The 14,675-nt window shown below is 43.5% G+C and overlaps 1 protein-coding gene across 1 annotated transcript; it reads right to left on the bottom strand.

Moving 5' to 3' along the window:
• Window positions 1–416: 416 nt before the first annotated feature.
• Window positions 417–14,466, bottom strand: DERL1 (derlin 1). The gene is made up of 8 exons (XM_009905772.2): window positions 14,141–14,466; window positions 12,511–12,622; window positions 9,390–9,454; window positions 7,010–7,036; window positions 5,672–5,767; window positions 4,966–5,018; window positions 3,725–3,835; window positions 417–2,014 (listed from the first exon to the last, which is right to left on the bottom strand). Exons 1-8 carry the CDS (start codon window positions 14,291–14,293, stop codon window positions 1,876–1,878), a joined length of 756 nt encoding a protein of 251 aa, XP_009904074.1. The 5' UTR covers window positions 14,294–14,466; the 3' UTR covers window positions 417–1,875.
• Between the last annotated feature and the right edge of the window lie 209 nt (window positions 14,467–14,675).

The following is a 14,675-nucleotide window of genomic DNA, read 5'->3' as shown; positions in this document are numbered from 1 at the left end:
GAGAACTTCCAGTCCAACTGCTTATTTTCCACTCACTTTCACGTCATGTAGTATTTACATGTTTTTTAAACCTTCAGAATCTGGGTTTAGTGAAGAAAAAGTAGGAATAAAAATGTTTTGGCCCAGATTCACTTCACCTACTTATAGATACCTGAGATACCCAAGCTGGGGCAGAACAGCTTTCTGTGCACTACCTACCCAGTCAAAAGACAAATGGTACAGGAAAATTTGGTCAAGAGACTTGACTCTCATCTTAGTGACAATGTTGTTCTTCTTGCAACTATAAAACAAAAAGTGAGCAACTAGATTTTAGATTTAGACTAGGTATAAGGAAGGAAATTTTTATGATGAAGGTGGTGAAACACTGGCACAGGTTGCCCAGACAGGTGCTAGAAACCCCATCCCTGGATGCAACCTGATCTGTTTGAAGATATCTGTGCCCATTGCAGGGGCATTGGACCAGATGACCTTGAGAGGTCCCTTCCAAAGCAAAGCATTCTACGATTCTGTGATATTCCAATGTAAAAGTCTTAGTTAAGCTTAGAGTAACGCATTCCTAGCTTAAGTGTTGTCATTAATGTGAAACCTAAGTCCTACCTTGCTCACTTAGTGGCTCCCACCTAGGGGAGTCGAGGACAGCTACCTTTTAAGGACGAAGACACATGCATGAGTCCTCCTTACAGCTGGAAAAACTGAGATCAATGAAGAAGTTTGCTCAAGTCCATGTGGTGAGTCAGCAACAAGCTAGTAACAGCTTCCTGGATCTTTGCCCTGTGCTCTGCTCACAGGAACCCATGAAGAAAACTACTGTACAGAATCATTCCCTTTTCCATGTCAAAAAAAAAGAGTTTTACCAAAAAAGTACAGATCCTAATAAACAGTGAACACGATGCCTCATTTGACAATGAAGTTCTGTAGCAAAGCAATCTGTTCTACTGTCTCTTGACCCTGGAAACGTTTCTTCCCAGCTTTGATTCTTTGATGTCTTAAAGCTTTTAAGAGAAAGCTGAAGATTCAGTTAACAAACAAGGCTGCAGTCAGCACCCTTTACATTAACCAGGATGATATGTTACGTTCTCTAGCTTAAGCAGTATTTGTGCTATTCAGTTTTGCAATCAAAAGATAAACCTTGAAGCCAAGAGAATTCACACACCTCAGGGGGAAAAAGGAAAGCCGTATTATTTCAGTTGAAACAGAGCAAGCCTCGTAACATGCCATTTACAGAGATTGCAATCCTGTGAACATCTGTTATTGCCATTTCAAACCAAAGCCCTCTTACCCATAAGTCTTGCCCAACCCACGCTGTAGCAGGTAGGACAAATGCTGCATGGCAAGAAAAAAACTCCCCTCAGAACACAGCGCAACAACGGAAATTAAACATTTGCACTTTGATCAATGCAGCAGAGAGAGATCACTTAATGCTTCCAAAGACCCTGGGACTTAAGCACAGCTATGGAAAAAGTTGTCTTCCTAGACTCTGGGATTAGTTTGATCCATCTGCCTCACACTGGATTCTTACCTTACCAGGGTTAATGAAGCTTTTAACATACCAGGCGAGACAGAACACCATTAGCTTGTTCCATCACATCAGGGAACAAGGGGGCATAATGGATGCCTGTTGTGACAGACAGACAATACTGTATAAAGAAGGCTTTTTTTCAGTGGCAGAATCAAATTGGACACTACTGGCTAACCTGGAGCAAGATCTACATTTTTCCCTTCTGGAGTTCTTAATTTTCTCTTGAACCAGAAACTTTCTTTCTAATCAGTTAAATCCAACAGAGAGTTCAGTTCTTAAGCATGCTCTGCACCAGGAAGGGTCGGTCCTATGTCCAATTAAAATCAAAGTTGCTGTTTTCCAAGGGCAGGAGCTCTTCACTGGTCACCTAGCCGGAAACCTTGACCCCAGTTGTGTCTTCCACCACCCTGCTGATCTTCTGCAGCTCTTCTCATGCTTGCAGGTGGGATACCAAATCCTGACACTCCTCCTCTCCGGTTTGGCAGCCAGCGGTACCTAGGAGAAGCCAGAAGAGAGGGAGAGTTTGAGAAACAGCTGTACCTTGGGAGTAAACACCAGATGAATCTTCCATGCACTACACCTTTAGTTGTTAAACTCTGAAAAAAAAGTGGCCTTCCAGGAGAGTACTTCAGAATTCTTCCCAAATCTAAGCACACTCAGAAATAGGAATTCTGGGCAACTTCCATCTCTGGGATGCGGTTAGATACGATAATCCAAACAGAGGGGAAAAACATGCTGTAAAAATAGGCTCATTGTTGAGAATAAATGCTGTGGTATAAACTTAATTCCCCTAACCTAGCTCCCTTATATTCAGGGGAAATTAAAAAAAATCCAAATAACTCCTGAGCATCTCTCTCTCTCTTCAGTAGTTGCAGAACTCCTGTGATCACGGCATCTAACCATCTTACTGCTCTCCAAGTAAACATCACTGAGGACAAAAGAGACTAAAGGAAAAAGGCTCAAGCATCTAGCTTGTCTGAAATCAAGCTCAGGTGACCTGGACAGAGCAAACAGGGGCCATCCAACTTAAACTACCACCTAAACAGAGTGACCCAAAGTACAGCTTTAGCGTTTTGCAGGAGATGCCATCAATGCAGAGTCACTTCAGCTCCACAATAGCTACACCAAGCTCCTGCAAACCCCTGCTGAATTTGACCACTAAAATCTGAGGCTCAGGATAAAATCCATTTTCCTTTCTGCAGGAAAACCAATCCTGTGTAGAACAAAAGTTCTCACTGTATTAAAGGGATCTGTAGTCATCACAGCATATTTTTTTGAACAAAACACTATAGTGCAAAGGCAGAATTTATCTCTTTGTGAAGATGTTTGCTGTACTTCTGTTCTTCACTCTCAACTATAAATTAAACACACAGAATCAAGAGAATTGCACATAATCAACAAGACCGAGGGCAGTATCACAGCTGTTATGACACTGAAATTCATTTTTAGAAACCATTCTCTTCTAATCTCTATAGAAAATTGCCATAAGGGCTTGTAAAAACAAAAGTAGAATATAAAGCTTCCTTACTGATTAACACTTGTACAGGTAGTGTTAACTGTAACTCAACTCTGCATCTTCTAATTAACAATTTATGCTACAAAAAGGGTTAACTGAGTTGCTAAAACAATGAGAACAAGGGAAACTGAAGCTACAAACTTTGGCTGCTGAGCACAGTATTTCAGTGTCAAAATAATTAAGAGATCACAAGAAAAAGCTTCTCAGAAACCATGACCTGCAGTCTCAGCCCAGGTGGCTGAATACGCACATAAGTCCTGAACAAGTCTACAACTGACTCCTATTATTGCTACAGGTTGCTGAACTGGTAGCTACTGTAATAATACATGGAAACACAGATAAAAAGATAATCTACAGGAGAAAGCAATTATTTTTTATAATGTGATAATTGTTAGGGAGTTCCCTTTACTACAGTTCAACTGACTGACACAGCTGCTGCTGTCACTCTCTGCTAAGAGTGGGCAAAGGACATGAGTCTCCCATCGGGGGAGCAAAGAACTCTCATGTGGGTCACTTACAAGAAACTCAACATCTCTGATGACTCAGCAGCATGGTAAATATGAGAGTCTGAAGCAGGCTGATTTAGCAAAGTGTTTGACATTTCACAAGCCCAGCAAAAGTTTGTCTGTGGAACAATACAGAAAATTGGACAAAAGAAACAGTGAACTGAACGATAAAAGCCAGCTTACAGGAACTGAGGTGTGGACAGAAAATTCCTTCCTCCCAAATCCATTGGATATTTAAACATTAAGAAGAAATACAGGTGTCCAACCAGATTTCCTATTAGCTCATTGATGACTCTGCAAGGCAAAAGAAAAAGAATTGTTTCACGTGCTGCCTTCTCTGACAATAAACAAATGATCATCTTCTACCAGCTACCACTGTTCACCTGCCGTGAGCATTGAGGGGACTGTGAACCACAAAAAAAATCCCCTTCCCTCAGCATTTTGCAGCCACTTCTTTAAAAGGGCCAACCTTCGGTGCCAACACACCAACAGGCTGTTCCACACTCCCTTCCAAGCCTTCCCTACAGTCTGGACTGAAAATGCAATTAAATACTTGTTTACATGAGGGAATTAGACCGTACAGCTATTAGTGTCTAAAATAATAGTTGGTGGAGCTTGAGAAGTTACTGCTGTTTTCACTGGACAACCTGTCTCCTGCTGTACTGAGCTGTTTTGTTCCCACTTTTGCAAAACCCACTGCTGAATGGAGCCCCTTGAGTGTCTTCTGTCATGCGTAGAAACAGCAGGTATCCAACAGCACGCTGCTCTCAAGTGACAGATGAGTCAGTAGGAGGCACAGCCAGAAGAGAGAATTTGGGTTTGCTGTACTAGCTCCTCCTTTCATAAATCAACCACATCATTATTATGGTCACTAACTGTGTTACAGCGACACCAAGTGGCTCCAACCAATGCAAGGCACCAATGAGAAAGACCATGCAGAGCGGGGATTGCTGCATCGCGGAGTTTAGTCAGAAAAACCCAACACAGACCAACAAATTCAGCAAGTGCTAATGTGGACTTGCTGTTGATAGTTCTCCTCGTTTCACAAGTTGGAAAAAACATCATGTTGGGCAAGGCTGTGAGGGCAAGAAGTACCAGCACTATCAGAATCCAGCTAAATTTGTTTCTAAAAGCAGTTGTAACTGGGATGACACCTTTCTTTACTGTGCAGTACTCTTAGTAAAGACCTAATCACTAGAAAAGAAACCAAACTCTTACTACTTTCCCCTCACCTCCATTCTCCAGTTCCCACATGCACATCTCTCTGCTTTTATCATAAGTGACCATCCTATGACACTGAAAATTATCAGTCAGATCATACAGCTTTAAGCCTCTTGTTTTACTACAGCTTCTAAACTCTGTGGTAAGTCTGATAGCTGTAAAAGCATTTATAACTTCAATTTGCCATGCAAGTAAATACATACGATCCACCAATGATGTAGTTGAATCCCAGAATAACCCATGGAAGGTAACAAGCCTGAAAAAGAATGCAATGGAGACAGAAGTTTTAAGTACAAGGTAAGAACATAAATCTGCATTAATAAGCATGATTATAATTATAATCTCAATGTGTTTAGGCATTACACAAACTAACTTAAGCAGACTCTACCCAACAAGGTAGAATACCTCAAACTGAGCAACCACTAAGATTTTTAGACAAATCACACTCATTTAAGCATTATAAATAAATCTGTCTTTGGCACTCTGTTCTACAGCAAGCTTACACCTGAAACCTAGTCCCAGTATTTCTGATTTTGAAAAGGACTGGAAACAATGATCGAGAGTTTTCACCACAAGATCAGGCAGAAACAGCTGAGGCTGCACAAGAAAGAGTGATTTAAAATACCAACATTTTCTCTCTATGGTGTCACCACATTCAGCTTTTTAACAGGTTAATCTATCAGGAGTTTTTTCCTCTTTTCAGACCAAGAACTTCAGTTGCCAAGGGCATCTCTTCAGCAAAGCCACACTGGGTGGCACTGCACAGAAGAGGACAAAAAATTCTGTCCTTGCTGCATCTCACGGAGTATAGAGCAATGTAAAAGCATGGGACATCAAATAAGGCAGAATACTTCTATTTCACCCCTGAACCTTTCACATGAAACCTTTCCAATATCCTGTGTGACATACCTTAAACCTTGTTCCAAACCAAAATGATACAATCATGTCTCTGTTCAGCTGGGCCCACACATAAAGTACTGACATGATCAGTGGAATCATCAGCAACTGCAATGTTAAAAAAAAAGGCAAAAAGTTACCAGCACTTTCATAGAGAAAGAGACAGCAGGAGCTATAAGCTTCAAAAATGTTTTGGAAGTATAATACAGCAGCAAAATCTTTAAAGAATGTCCCTGAATCTTTGCCATCGTGTGAGCTACTGAGAAAGGTAAGGAGGATCATCTACTTGATTGTTCTCTTCTGCAAGTCCATCCAAAGTAAAAGGCTCCAAACTGCACCAAGTGAAAGAGCAGCTGTGACAAGCTCTGCTCCCAGTTGCTTGGTAAGCACACCTACAGCAGACTGTAACATACTTGTGCCACTTCCATTCACAACCCAGGGCACTAACCCAAACACACTCACTTTGACCTACGCAAATCAACACAATCGGTCTAAAATGCACACAACAGGTAAGTGACTTCTTCGGCATGCTTTTGAAGACTTCTGTGGCATCCTCTTCAGACAAGCAAACCCCAAACCTCTAAGTGCAAATTTATGGACAGTCCTTAACAGAACTCAGCCCTGACTGCAGATGCATGATGACTGGTTTTGTCTACCAGGGGAGCCTGATAAGTGATATAACAAATGCTAAGATAATACTGTAGATAATATTTGAGATATTGGTACATGCGTTGGATAAGGACAGAATAAGACAAGGAGAGAACAGCAGAGGCAGGCTGAAGCCATGAAGTTATTTTGTACTCTCTTATGTCCAAAAAAACATTCCCCCATTTCCCCCTGTAACACTGGGGGGAGATAAGAACTATCTCATTGAAACTGGTTCTTTAGACTGCTATTTTAATCACCCTTCTGAGAACTTTTCCACTTTACAGTTCTGATCTGAATGTGAAGCTGCATTTTTCACAGAAAGATCTTCTGCTGGTGAGTAATTTGAGAAGACCAATGAACCCAAGACTTGTTTTTAGGTAAGACTGCAGAACCACATTAATCAGAAGAAACTGTACACAGGTGACATCTTGTGTCCATTTCAGTAATAGGTTGGACACTTCCTGACTGCACAGAGACAGTTTTCACTCCCTGACACCCTAACTAGGTTAGAAGTGACAAAGTCAGATCCAGGACTGTTTGCTAACCCAAACTGAAAAACTAACACACAGCAGTCCATTTGGGGACAAACTAAACAAGCCTAGGTTAACAATGTTGTACAGTTATGCTGGTAACACCTTCTCTAAAATCATTAAATAGCCCAGAAAGCTCCATAAGTTGATTAAGAAACTGCACTGCACTTACCTGCATATCCATTGCCAAGCCAGTTATCTGTCATTGCACCGTTAAGGAAAATGCAGCAAAACCTGATAGACTGGAGTCATAAAAAGAAGCTGCACACACACCAAATACACCTGCAAAGGCCTTTAATGTTTCACCTTAAAGCAATGTTCCTGGGTAGAAGTAAGTTAACCACTGAAAAATGAAAAACTTCCAGTGATCTAGAGACTTAAACACTTGGTTTCAATAACTGCTTTTCAGTAGCCTTTCAAGCCACCACCTCAAGTCATTACCCCAAGATAATACACTGGTCTTCCCTCCACAATAAAACAAGCAGTCCTTGCATAAAAGCATGGTACAAGTTTAACAGCTGCATTCTTTCATTAGTTTTGGGGTTGTTGTTGTTGTTTTTAAGATTAAAATGTTGGGTTTCTAATTAAAGAAACAGCAGATCACAATTAAAAAAGTATCATCAGACTGTCAGTGAGTCACAGAGAATAACTTCTTGAAGGGCATCAATGCAGGCTTTTAATACTACTCTCCTACCTGAAGGATCTACTTGCTATAGCGACTATGGAATAGAAACAATTGCTGAAGAATTCTGCTGTAATCAGAATGCTTTTAACAGTTCATGATTGCCACCAAGCATTCTTCCAGAGCACGCATCCAGGTTGCTGCTTACATCACAGAGGGAACAAGCAAGCGGAATTTTTTAAATCACCAATTTGAAAGTCAGGTCACAGAGAGATCCATCTAATAGCTCAGTCAACAACCTGCAACTACAGTGAAGCTGATGGTTTTCTCAACAACATAAGTAAATGATCAGAGGGCTGGAGCACCTCTCCTATGAGGACAGACTGAAAGAGTTGGGGCTGTTCAGTCTGGAGAAAAGAAGGCTCCGAGGTGACCTAATTGTGGCCTTCCAGTATCTGAAGGGGGCCTACAAGAAGGCTGGGGAGGGACTTCTCAGGATATCAGGTAGTGATAGGACTAGGGGGAATGGAATGAAAAGCTGGAGGTGGGGAGATTCAGGCTGGACATGAGGAGGAAGTTCTTTACCATGACAGTGGTGAAGCCCTGGAATGGGTTGTCCAGGTAGGTGGTTGAGGCCCCATCCCTGGAGGTGTTTAAGACCAGGCTGGACAAGGCTCTGGCCAGCCTGATCTAGTGTGGGGTGTCCCTGCCCATGGCAGGGGGGTTTGAACTAGATGATCCTTGTGGTCCCTTCCAACCCTGACTGATACTATGATATCCAGAGTTTTCCTAGTTACTGCTGTGGCTCACCAGACTAGGAGGAATAGCATACGCCTCCATACAATGGAATATGACTAGAGATAAATTAATCTATTGATAAAGGTAATAACATTTACACTAGCTTTCCTGGCTGTATCTGGTTCATGCTGATGTCACCACTCTGTTTCCCACATGCTGTACCACTGCACATTGCTGCAAGGAGGGAGCAGCAGCACAGACAGAATGCACCTCCAAGGATGGAGCACAGCAACCTCTCCTGGCAGCCCGTGTCAGTGTTTGACCATAACAAAGGTCTTTCTGTGCTTCATTCCATGCCTGTTCTCTCTGATCACACCACTGAGCATCACTGAGAGAAGTCTCAATTTCCTTTACTCCCTCCCAAGTAAGGTACTAATCCACATTGGTAAAACACCTCTCCTCCTGTTCTTCACGCTGCACGATCCCAGCTCTATCAGCCTCTCCTCCTGTGACAGATGCTCTGGCCCTTTAGTCATCTTCATGACCCTTCACTGGACTTACTCCTGTATGTCCATGTCTCTTGTACCAGGGAATCTGGACCTGGATACAGCCCAACCCGTATTTCTCACAAGGCCTGAGCAGAGAAGTAATCACCTCCCTCAATCTGCTGGCAATCTTCTGCCTTATGCAGCCCAGTGGCTACCTTTGCTGCATAGGTACACTGCTGGATTATGGGAAATTTGGTTTCCAAAAGGACCATATCACAACACTGCTTTCACATACTCAGCAGGCAGCAGATCTCTCTGTGAGATACCCCAGAACTTCCAGCTCCAGGAATGGCAGAGGTCAGACCTGTCTGCACATGGCAGCTTAACCACACTAAATTCACTCTGAGCACGTGCAGCAATCCACAGAAGTGGTTAAGTGAAGCAATTTGGGAAACACCATGGAAGCTCATGTAGCATGAGCTGAACTTCACATAAGCAGAACTCTAGTCCCCTGTGGTAGCACATTTATTAGTATCCTCCCTGAAAGCTACTCACTACATTTCCAGGAAAACTTAACAGCTCACCTGTGCACATTTGCTACATTTTCAAACTGTTAGTTGCTAAAATCTGGTCTTTGAACACATTTCAGGAAGAACCAGGAGAACCAAAATATTGTGAAAGATTGGTGAGGAACAAAAGGATACAACAATGCAGATCCAGTTAAACAGGAGCATAAACATGTAATCTGCTGGCCTTCCATCAAAAGCCCCTATAAATAGAAAGAATTGTTAGGAACAGTACTGAAATCTTGGTAAAAAAAATAAGACTTTTTTTGTAAGAGCCTAAGAGAAGCTTAATTATTAACAATTACCCCACATGCAGGCTGCAGCTTATTTTTAAATGGCCTTACAAGAGCCCCACCCCCCCAAAAGAAAGAGACTCAGCCTAAGTGCATTAAGTGCACACACAGCAGCTCTGTTTACAAAAGAACACACCAAGGGGGTTTAACATCAAAAGACTTCACATTGGAATTGGACCCCAACCTTCATAAGAAGCTGCCAGTATGAAGCACACAACAAGGAAATACACTTGCACAGCAAAAGCAGGAACACCATGTTTACTGATTAAGTCATGTGAAAACCAGACCTTGCTTAGGCAAATTGAATCCTTTTTACATCACCTACTCAGACTCAAGAGATACAACAGTTTTTACACTCCAGAAAAATTAATATACATGACAAGGAGGGTACACATGTACAGCACATTCTGTTGCTTCTCCTAAGGTGAACTGCTTGCCTAAATTCCCATTTCAAGCATCAATTTCTTTCAGGACAGTGGAAATGAAACAAGCAAACAAACAAAAACCCCACAAAACCAAAAAGTAACATTCCCTGCAGGTCATACTGAGTGAAATCATCTTAAATACCCAGTTGAATTTGTGACTTGGCAGAGAGGAAGGGTTAAAAATCAAAAACCCTAACAACTCCTTGCAAACATGAAAGTTGTTAAGCTCTCACTCTTGCAAACTGCAATAAAAGGCTGCCAAGGACCTCAGAACCTGAACAAGACTCCTTTCAACTACCATGCTGTCCCACACAGGCAAGGAAAAGGTTGGACTCAATGATCTCAAAGGTCTTTTCCAACCTGGTTAATTCTATTCTAAAACCCTCACAATGCTGCTGAAACAGACACAAACCACTCAGGGACAAAGTGCACCAAGAACAAGCTGAATGATGCACTATAAATTAATCACCAAATTCCCTACAAAGAAGGCCACTGCTTCATGTTAGCACTATTTGGCTTCCTACAACTACTTTATAAGTCTCCACAAATGTAAAGAAAGAAAATCTACTTTTAAGCATTAGCTTTTTAGTTAACTGGAGTTAACTCAGACTATGTAAAACAAAACTGATACTTTAATAAATGTAAAATAACCAAGTTCAGCCATGCAATTTACACATGAGGAGTGGTAAATCTTTGGGAAAGTTTTAAAATTGGAGAGCTACATAAACCAGACTTACTTCCTTACTGATGGAAGCAAATAAAAAGATGAAGTTGACTAATCTTGTAGAAACTCCAGCATATTAACTCCTTCAGAAAAGGAATAAATCAAAGCAAGAATTATTCCCTTGAAGATTTTCATTTCTCATTATCTAGGAGATAGGTGTTCAAGGGGAGATTGGACGTGGCACTTGGTGCCATGGTCTAGTGGTGAGGTCTGTTGGGACAGGTTGGACTTGATGATCCTTGGGGTCTCTTCCAACCTTAGTTATACTGTGATACTGTGAGATTACTAACAGGAATATTAGACAAACTATTTAAGCTGACTTTTGAATGAGTAGCTAAGAAAACTGAGCTATAGACTGCCAAAGAGCTCAGCACAGGACCAAGGTGAGCTCTAACCCACTGAGTCCTTTAGTAGGGTGCTGGGTATAATTCAGTCATTGGGGAAGAGCTGCAGACTCATGAACCCATCATTTGTACTGCTGGGGAGTGAACTCTGCACAATCTGGTTTCTCTGTTGGTATCTGTTATGTTCTTTTCCAGCAGGAACAAAACAAAGCCACACTCTCCTTTGACAGCTCCATTTGAAGCTAGCACGCAACACCAGTGTGCACACACCAGCATAAGCTCAAAACTCACATACAACCCTAAAAGTAGAAGCTTCCCTTCCTGCAGTTTCACAGACAAAAGGAGGCATAGTCATACACTGACTTCAGCAACATTCTACACCTCCCACTTTCAGAAGGATTCAAAACTTCTTTGTAGAGAGGAAGGATCAGCCTAACCAAAAAATTATTTTATACCCATTAAAATGATTCTAATATGGAAAAAAACGTACAAACAACACCACAGTAGACTTCCCAGGTAAAATATCCAGACATACTGTACAGCAGAAATGGAAATGTACTGTTGAAAGAATTTACTTCCTTCCGTGAGACTTTGGCCACAGCACAGACAACTAGAGCATTTTGTAAGTGTATGTACAGGCAGAGATGTCTTATAATTTGCCTGTATTCATCTTACTACACATAGCTTTGCACAGGAGAATGTCATAACTGCCAGTACTCTCGTGCTCATAAGCTACTGCAGAATGGCTCAGAGAAGGAGGAACCACTCCTAGCTATTAAACTACTATTTACTTTCACTAAGAAACCGATCAGACAACCTGGCACCACTCCTCTCTTTCCCTGCTACTCTTCTTACAGGACAGGTTTCCACATTTTCTCTGGCTGACAGGTTCACCAGGAAACTCTTCCCTGCTTAAGACTTGTTCTCAACATCCAATCTGAATCTATTCTTCTCTAATTTAAAACCATTGCCCCTCATCCTATCACTACAGGCCTTTGAAAACAGTCCCTCTCCAGCCTTCTTGTACATCTCCTTCAGGTGCTGGAAGGCTGCTATTAGGTCTGCCTGGAGCCTTCTGTAAGTTAAATAACTTCAGCTCCCTCAGCCTGTCCTCACCTTTCCATCATCCTGCCATGTTAAAGGACATCGGACACAAGAAAACAAAAGCTAACGTGATCTTTTAATTTCCATTCCCTCATTTCCTGAAACCCAACAACTAAAAGCACCAGACCCCCCTGTTGAAAGAAGTGTCAAGTTCAGATTCTAAATGAACAAGCTCCCTGCCAAAAGTCACTGAAAATCAGTTTTCAGAGCAATTTCCTATTGATCAGCGTAAGTGAGCAGAGGTGAGCTGTCTTTCTCACAACTTTGTCTGAATCGGCCGCAACCCCAGCACCACAAACATTCCCCCTAGAAGCTCTGTCAGCTCCAGGCAGAGCTCAGTATGTGCACACAATTTAATGGGTAACATACCTGTTTCTAATCGTGATGAATACTGATACAAGAAATACAAATTCACCAAGTAGAGAAATCCTGTTCCAGGTCCCACTGGGAAGAAGAAAGTTGCAGTTATCGGCCGCCATATCTGTCCACATCAAAAGAGAAAGATACACTTATAGAGCGCAGAAGGAACTCATATGCACATGTTTTGTTTCCATTCGTTATCAATTACTTGGAAGATCAAAGAGGAGATTAAAAATAGCCCAAGTATCAAATACTGCTGCTTCAGCAGCTTTTACTCTGGTGTTCTAATCTGATAGGAAAAGCAGAAGCACATACATCTGCCCAGATCACTTCCATCTCTGTTGCAGTGCAAAAGGGATATGCTCGCAATGACACTACTCTGTTTTAAAAGCTTCCATACAGAACCTATTCTTAACTGCTGCACAGAGGCCAAGGAATTCAGACAACAGCATTCAGTGTACAGTTCCAGACAGCACACACGGCTCTGAGCACCTGCTTTAGAGCCTCCCAGTTATCAATATTGCCAACTCCATGGCAGAATACAGCAAGGACATGTCTGGCTACATCTGAACGAGCTCTTTAAGCAGAAACATTCCAAACAAGGGTACTGGGATCTTGAATATCACAATTTCATAATGAGTAACAACCAGAGAAAAACAGTCATTTAAGCTACTAAATTTGGGGGACAAACTATAGAAAGAACTATCTTTCAAAGGTTGGGATCTTTTCCATTACTTTCATTTTTAGTGCATCCAATGGGTGATCTCCCCATACACACATGCATATCAAAACACTGTAACCTCCCAATGGAAGGAAACCACTGTGTCCAGTTTGTGACTAGTTTTGATTTTGCTAATGTGCCCTGAACACTGCACATCTGAAACCTCAAGAATTCACTTGTGAGTTTATCTCAACCACACCTAGGCACATAAGTTGACAATCCCAAACACAAGCTTTGTCAAATTCCAAGCAAGAAGGCGGAAGAAATGCACTTTGTTAGCTCTGCCTTACTGTCTCCAGAGTAGTTTAAGGTGGTTGCACACCTGCCTGTAAGGCCTGTTCCCAAAGTCACGCCCACACAAATGCACAATGGAGGCCGGGCAAGTCACCTGAAGTCACAGCCACAGGTTTTATGATTACAGAGTGCCTTGACATAACAACAGGTGCCAGCCAGAATAATTCTTGAAGAAATGCTTAGGCCAAAAAAGGCACCAGAATGAGACACAAAACCAAACTACAGTGCTTATGATGGGCCACAGCCCTCCCTGCCTCACCCAGGGTCCCTAGCAGGGCCAGGCACTGCAGCTTGTGCAGCTTTGGTGGGAAGCTCGGGGCCCATGGAAGCAGGGCACTAACTAAATGCGGGACCCAGCTCGCAGGCCTTATGAAGGCTAAGCAGAAAGGTAGGCCCGGGTTCCTGCTGAAGGTGATCCGGGTCATTCCTAGGGGCTACCTGGGTGCACGACGCCCTCCTAATACAACCACGGAAGCCAGCGGAGGGGGCCAGCCCCCACCGCAGCCCCTCGCCCCGCAGGACGGCCGCTCACTGCAATTCCCAGCATGCCGAGCGCACCCCAGGCTGGGTTCTCCTATGGCCGGCCACTGCAGGGCACGCCGGGATCGGTGGTGCGGCCCGTACCTGGAAGCGGTTGATGAAGGCGTCGGGCCAGAGGAAGAGGTAGACGGGGCTCACGAGGCCCAGCTTGCCGATGAGCGGCACCGCGATGGAGCCGGCGAACCAGTAGCGGGTGATCAGCGGGATGCTCCGGAACCAGTCCCCAAGGTCCGACATGTCGCTGTTGCCGCGCTCGGTCACCGCCGAGGCCTCGCTACGAACCGGCCGCTGAGAGACTAGGGAATATCTGTCCGCGCCGCTCCCGCCACCGCCCCGGGGAGGGAGGGAAGCCCCGAACCAGACGTGGCGCCGCCGAATTCGGCCGAGCCGCCGCCGCTACTTCCGGCCCCGCCCCCCGCTACCGGGGCAACACCAGCGGCAGAAGTCCCGCCTCCGCGGGCGGGGCTCAGCGACCCGCTGTTGCTGGGTGACGATGATGCTGCTCCCGTCACCGCTGCCGTCCCCCGGGCTGGGCCCGTACTCTCTGCGAATGAGAGGGCGTTGAAAATAAGAGTGACGCGGCAGTAACGCTCTCACCCGTGAAAGCCCCCAGAGAGAG

This window comes from Dryobates pubescens, chromosome 14 (genome assembly GCF_014839835.1).
Source record: "Dryobates pubescens isolate bDryPub1 chromosome 14, bDryPub1.pri, whole genome shotgun sequence".
NCBI lineage: Eukaryota > Metazoa > Chordata > Aves > Piciformes > Picidae > Dryobates > Dryobates pubescens.
The sequence above is the reverse complement of the archived record's forward strand: the minus strand, read 5'-3'. Positions and strand labels throughout refer to the sequence as shown.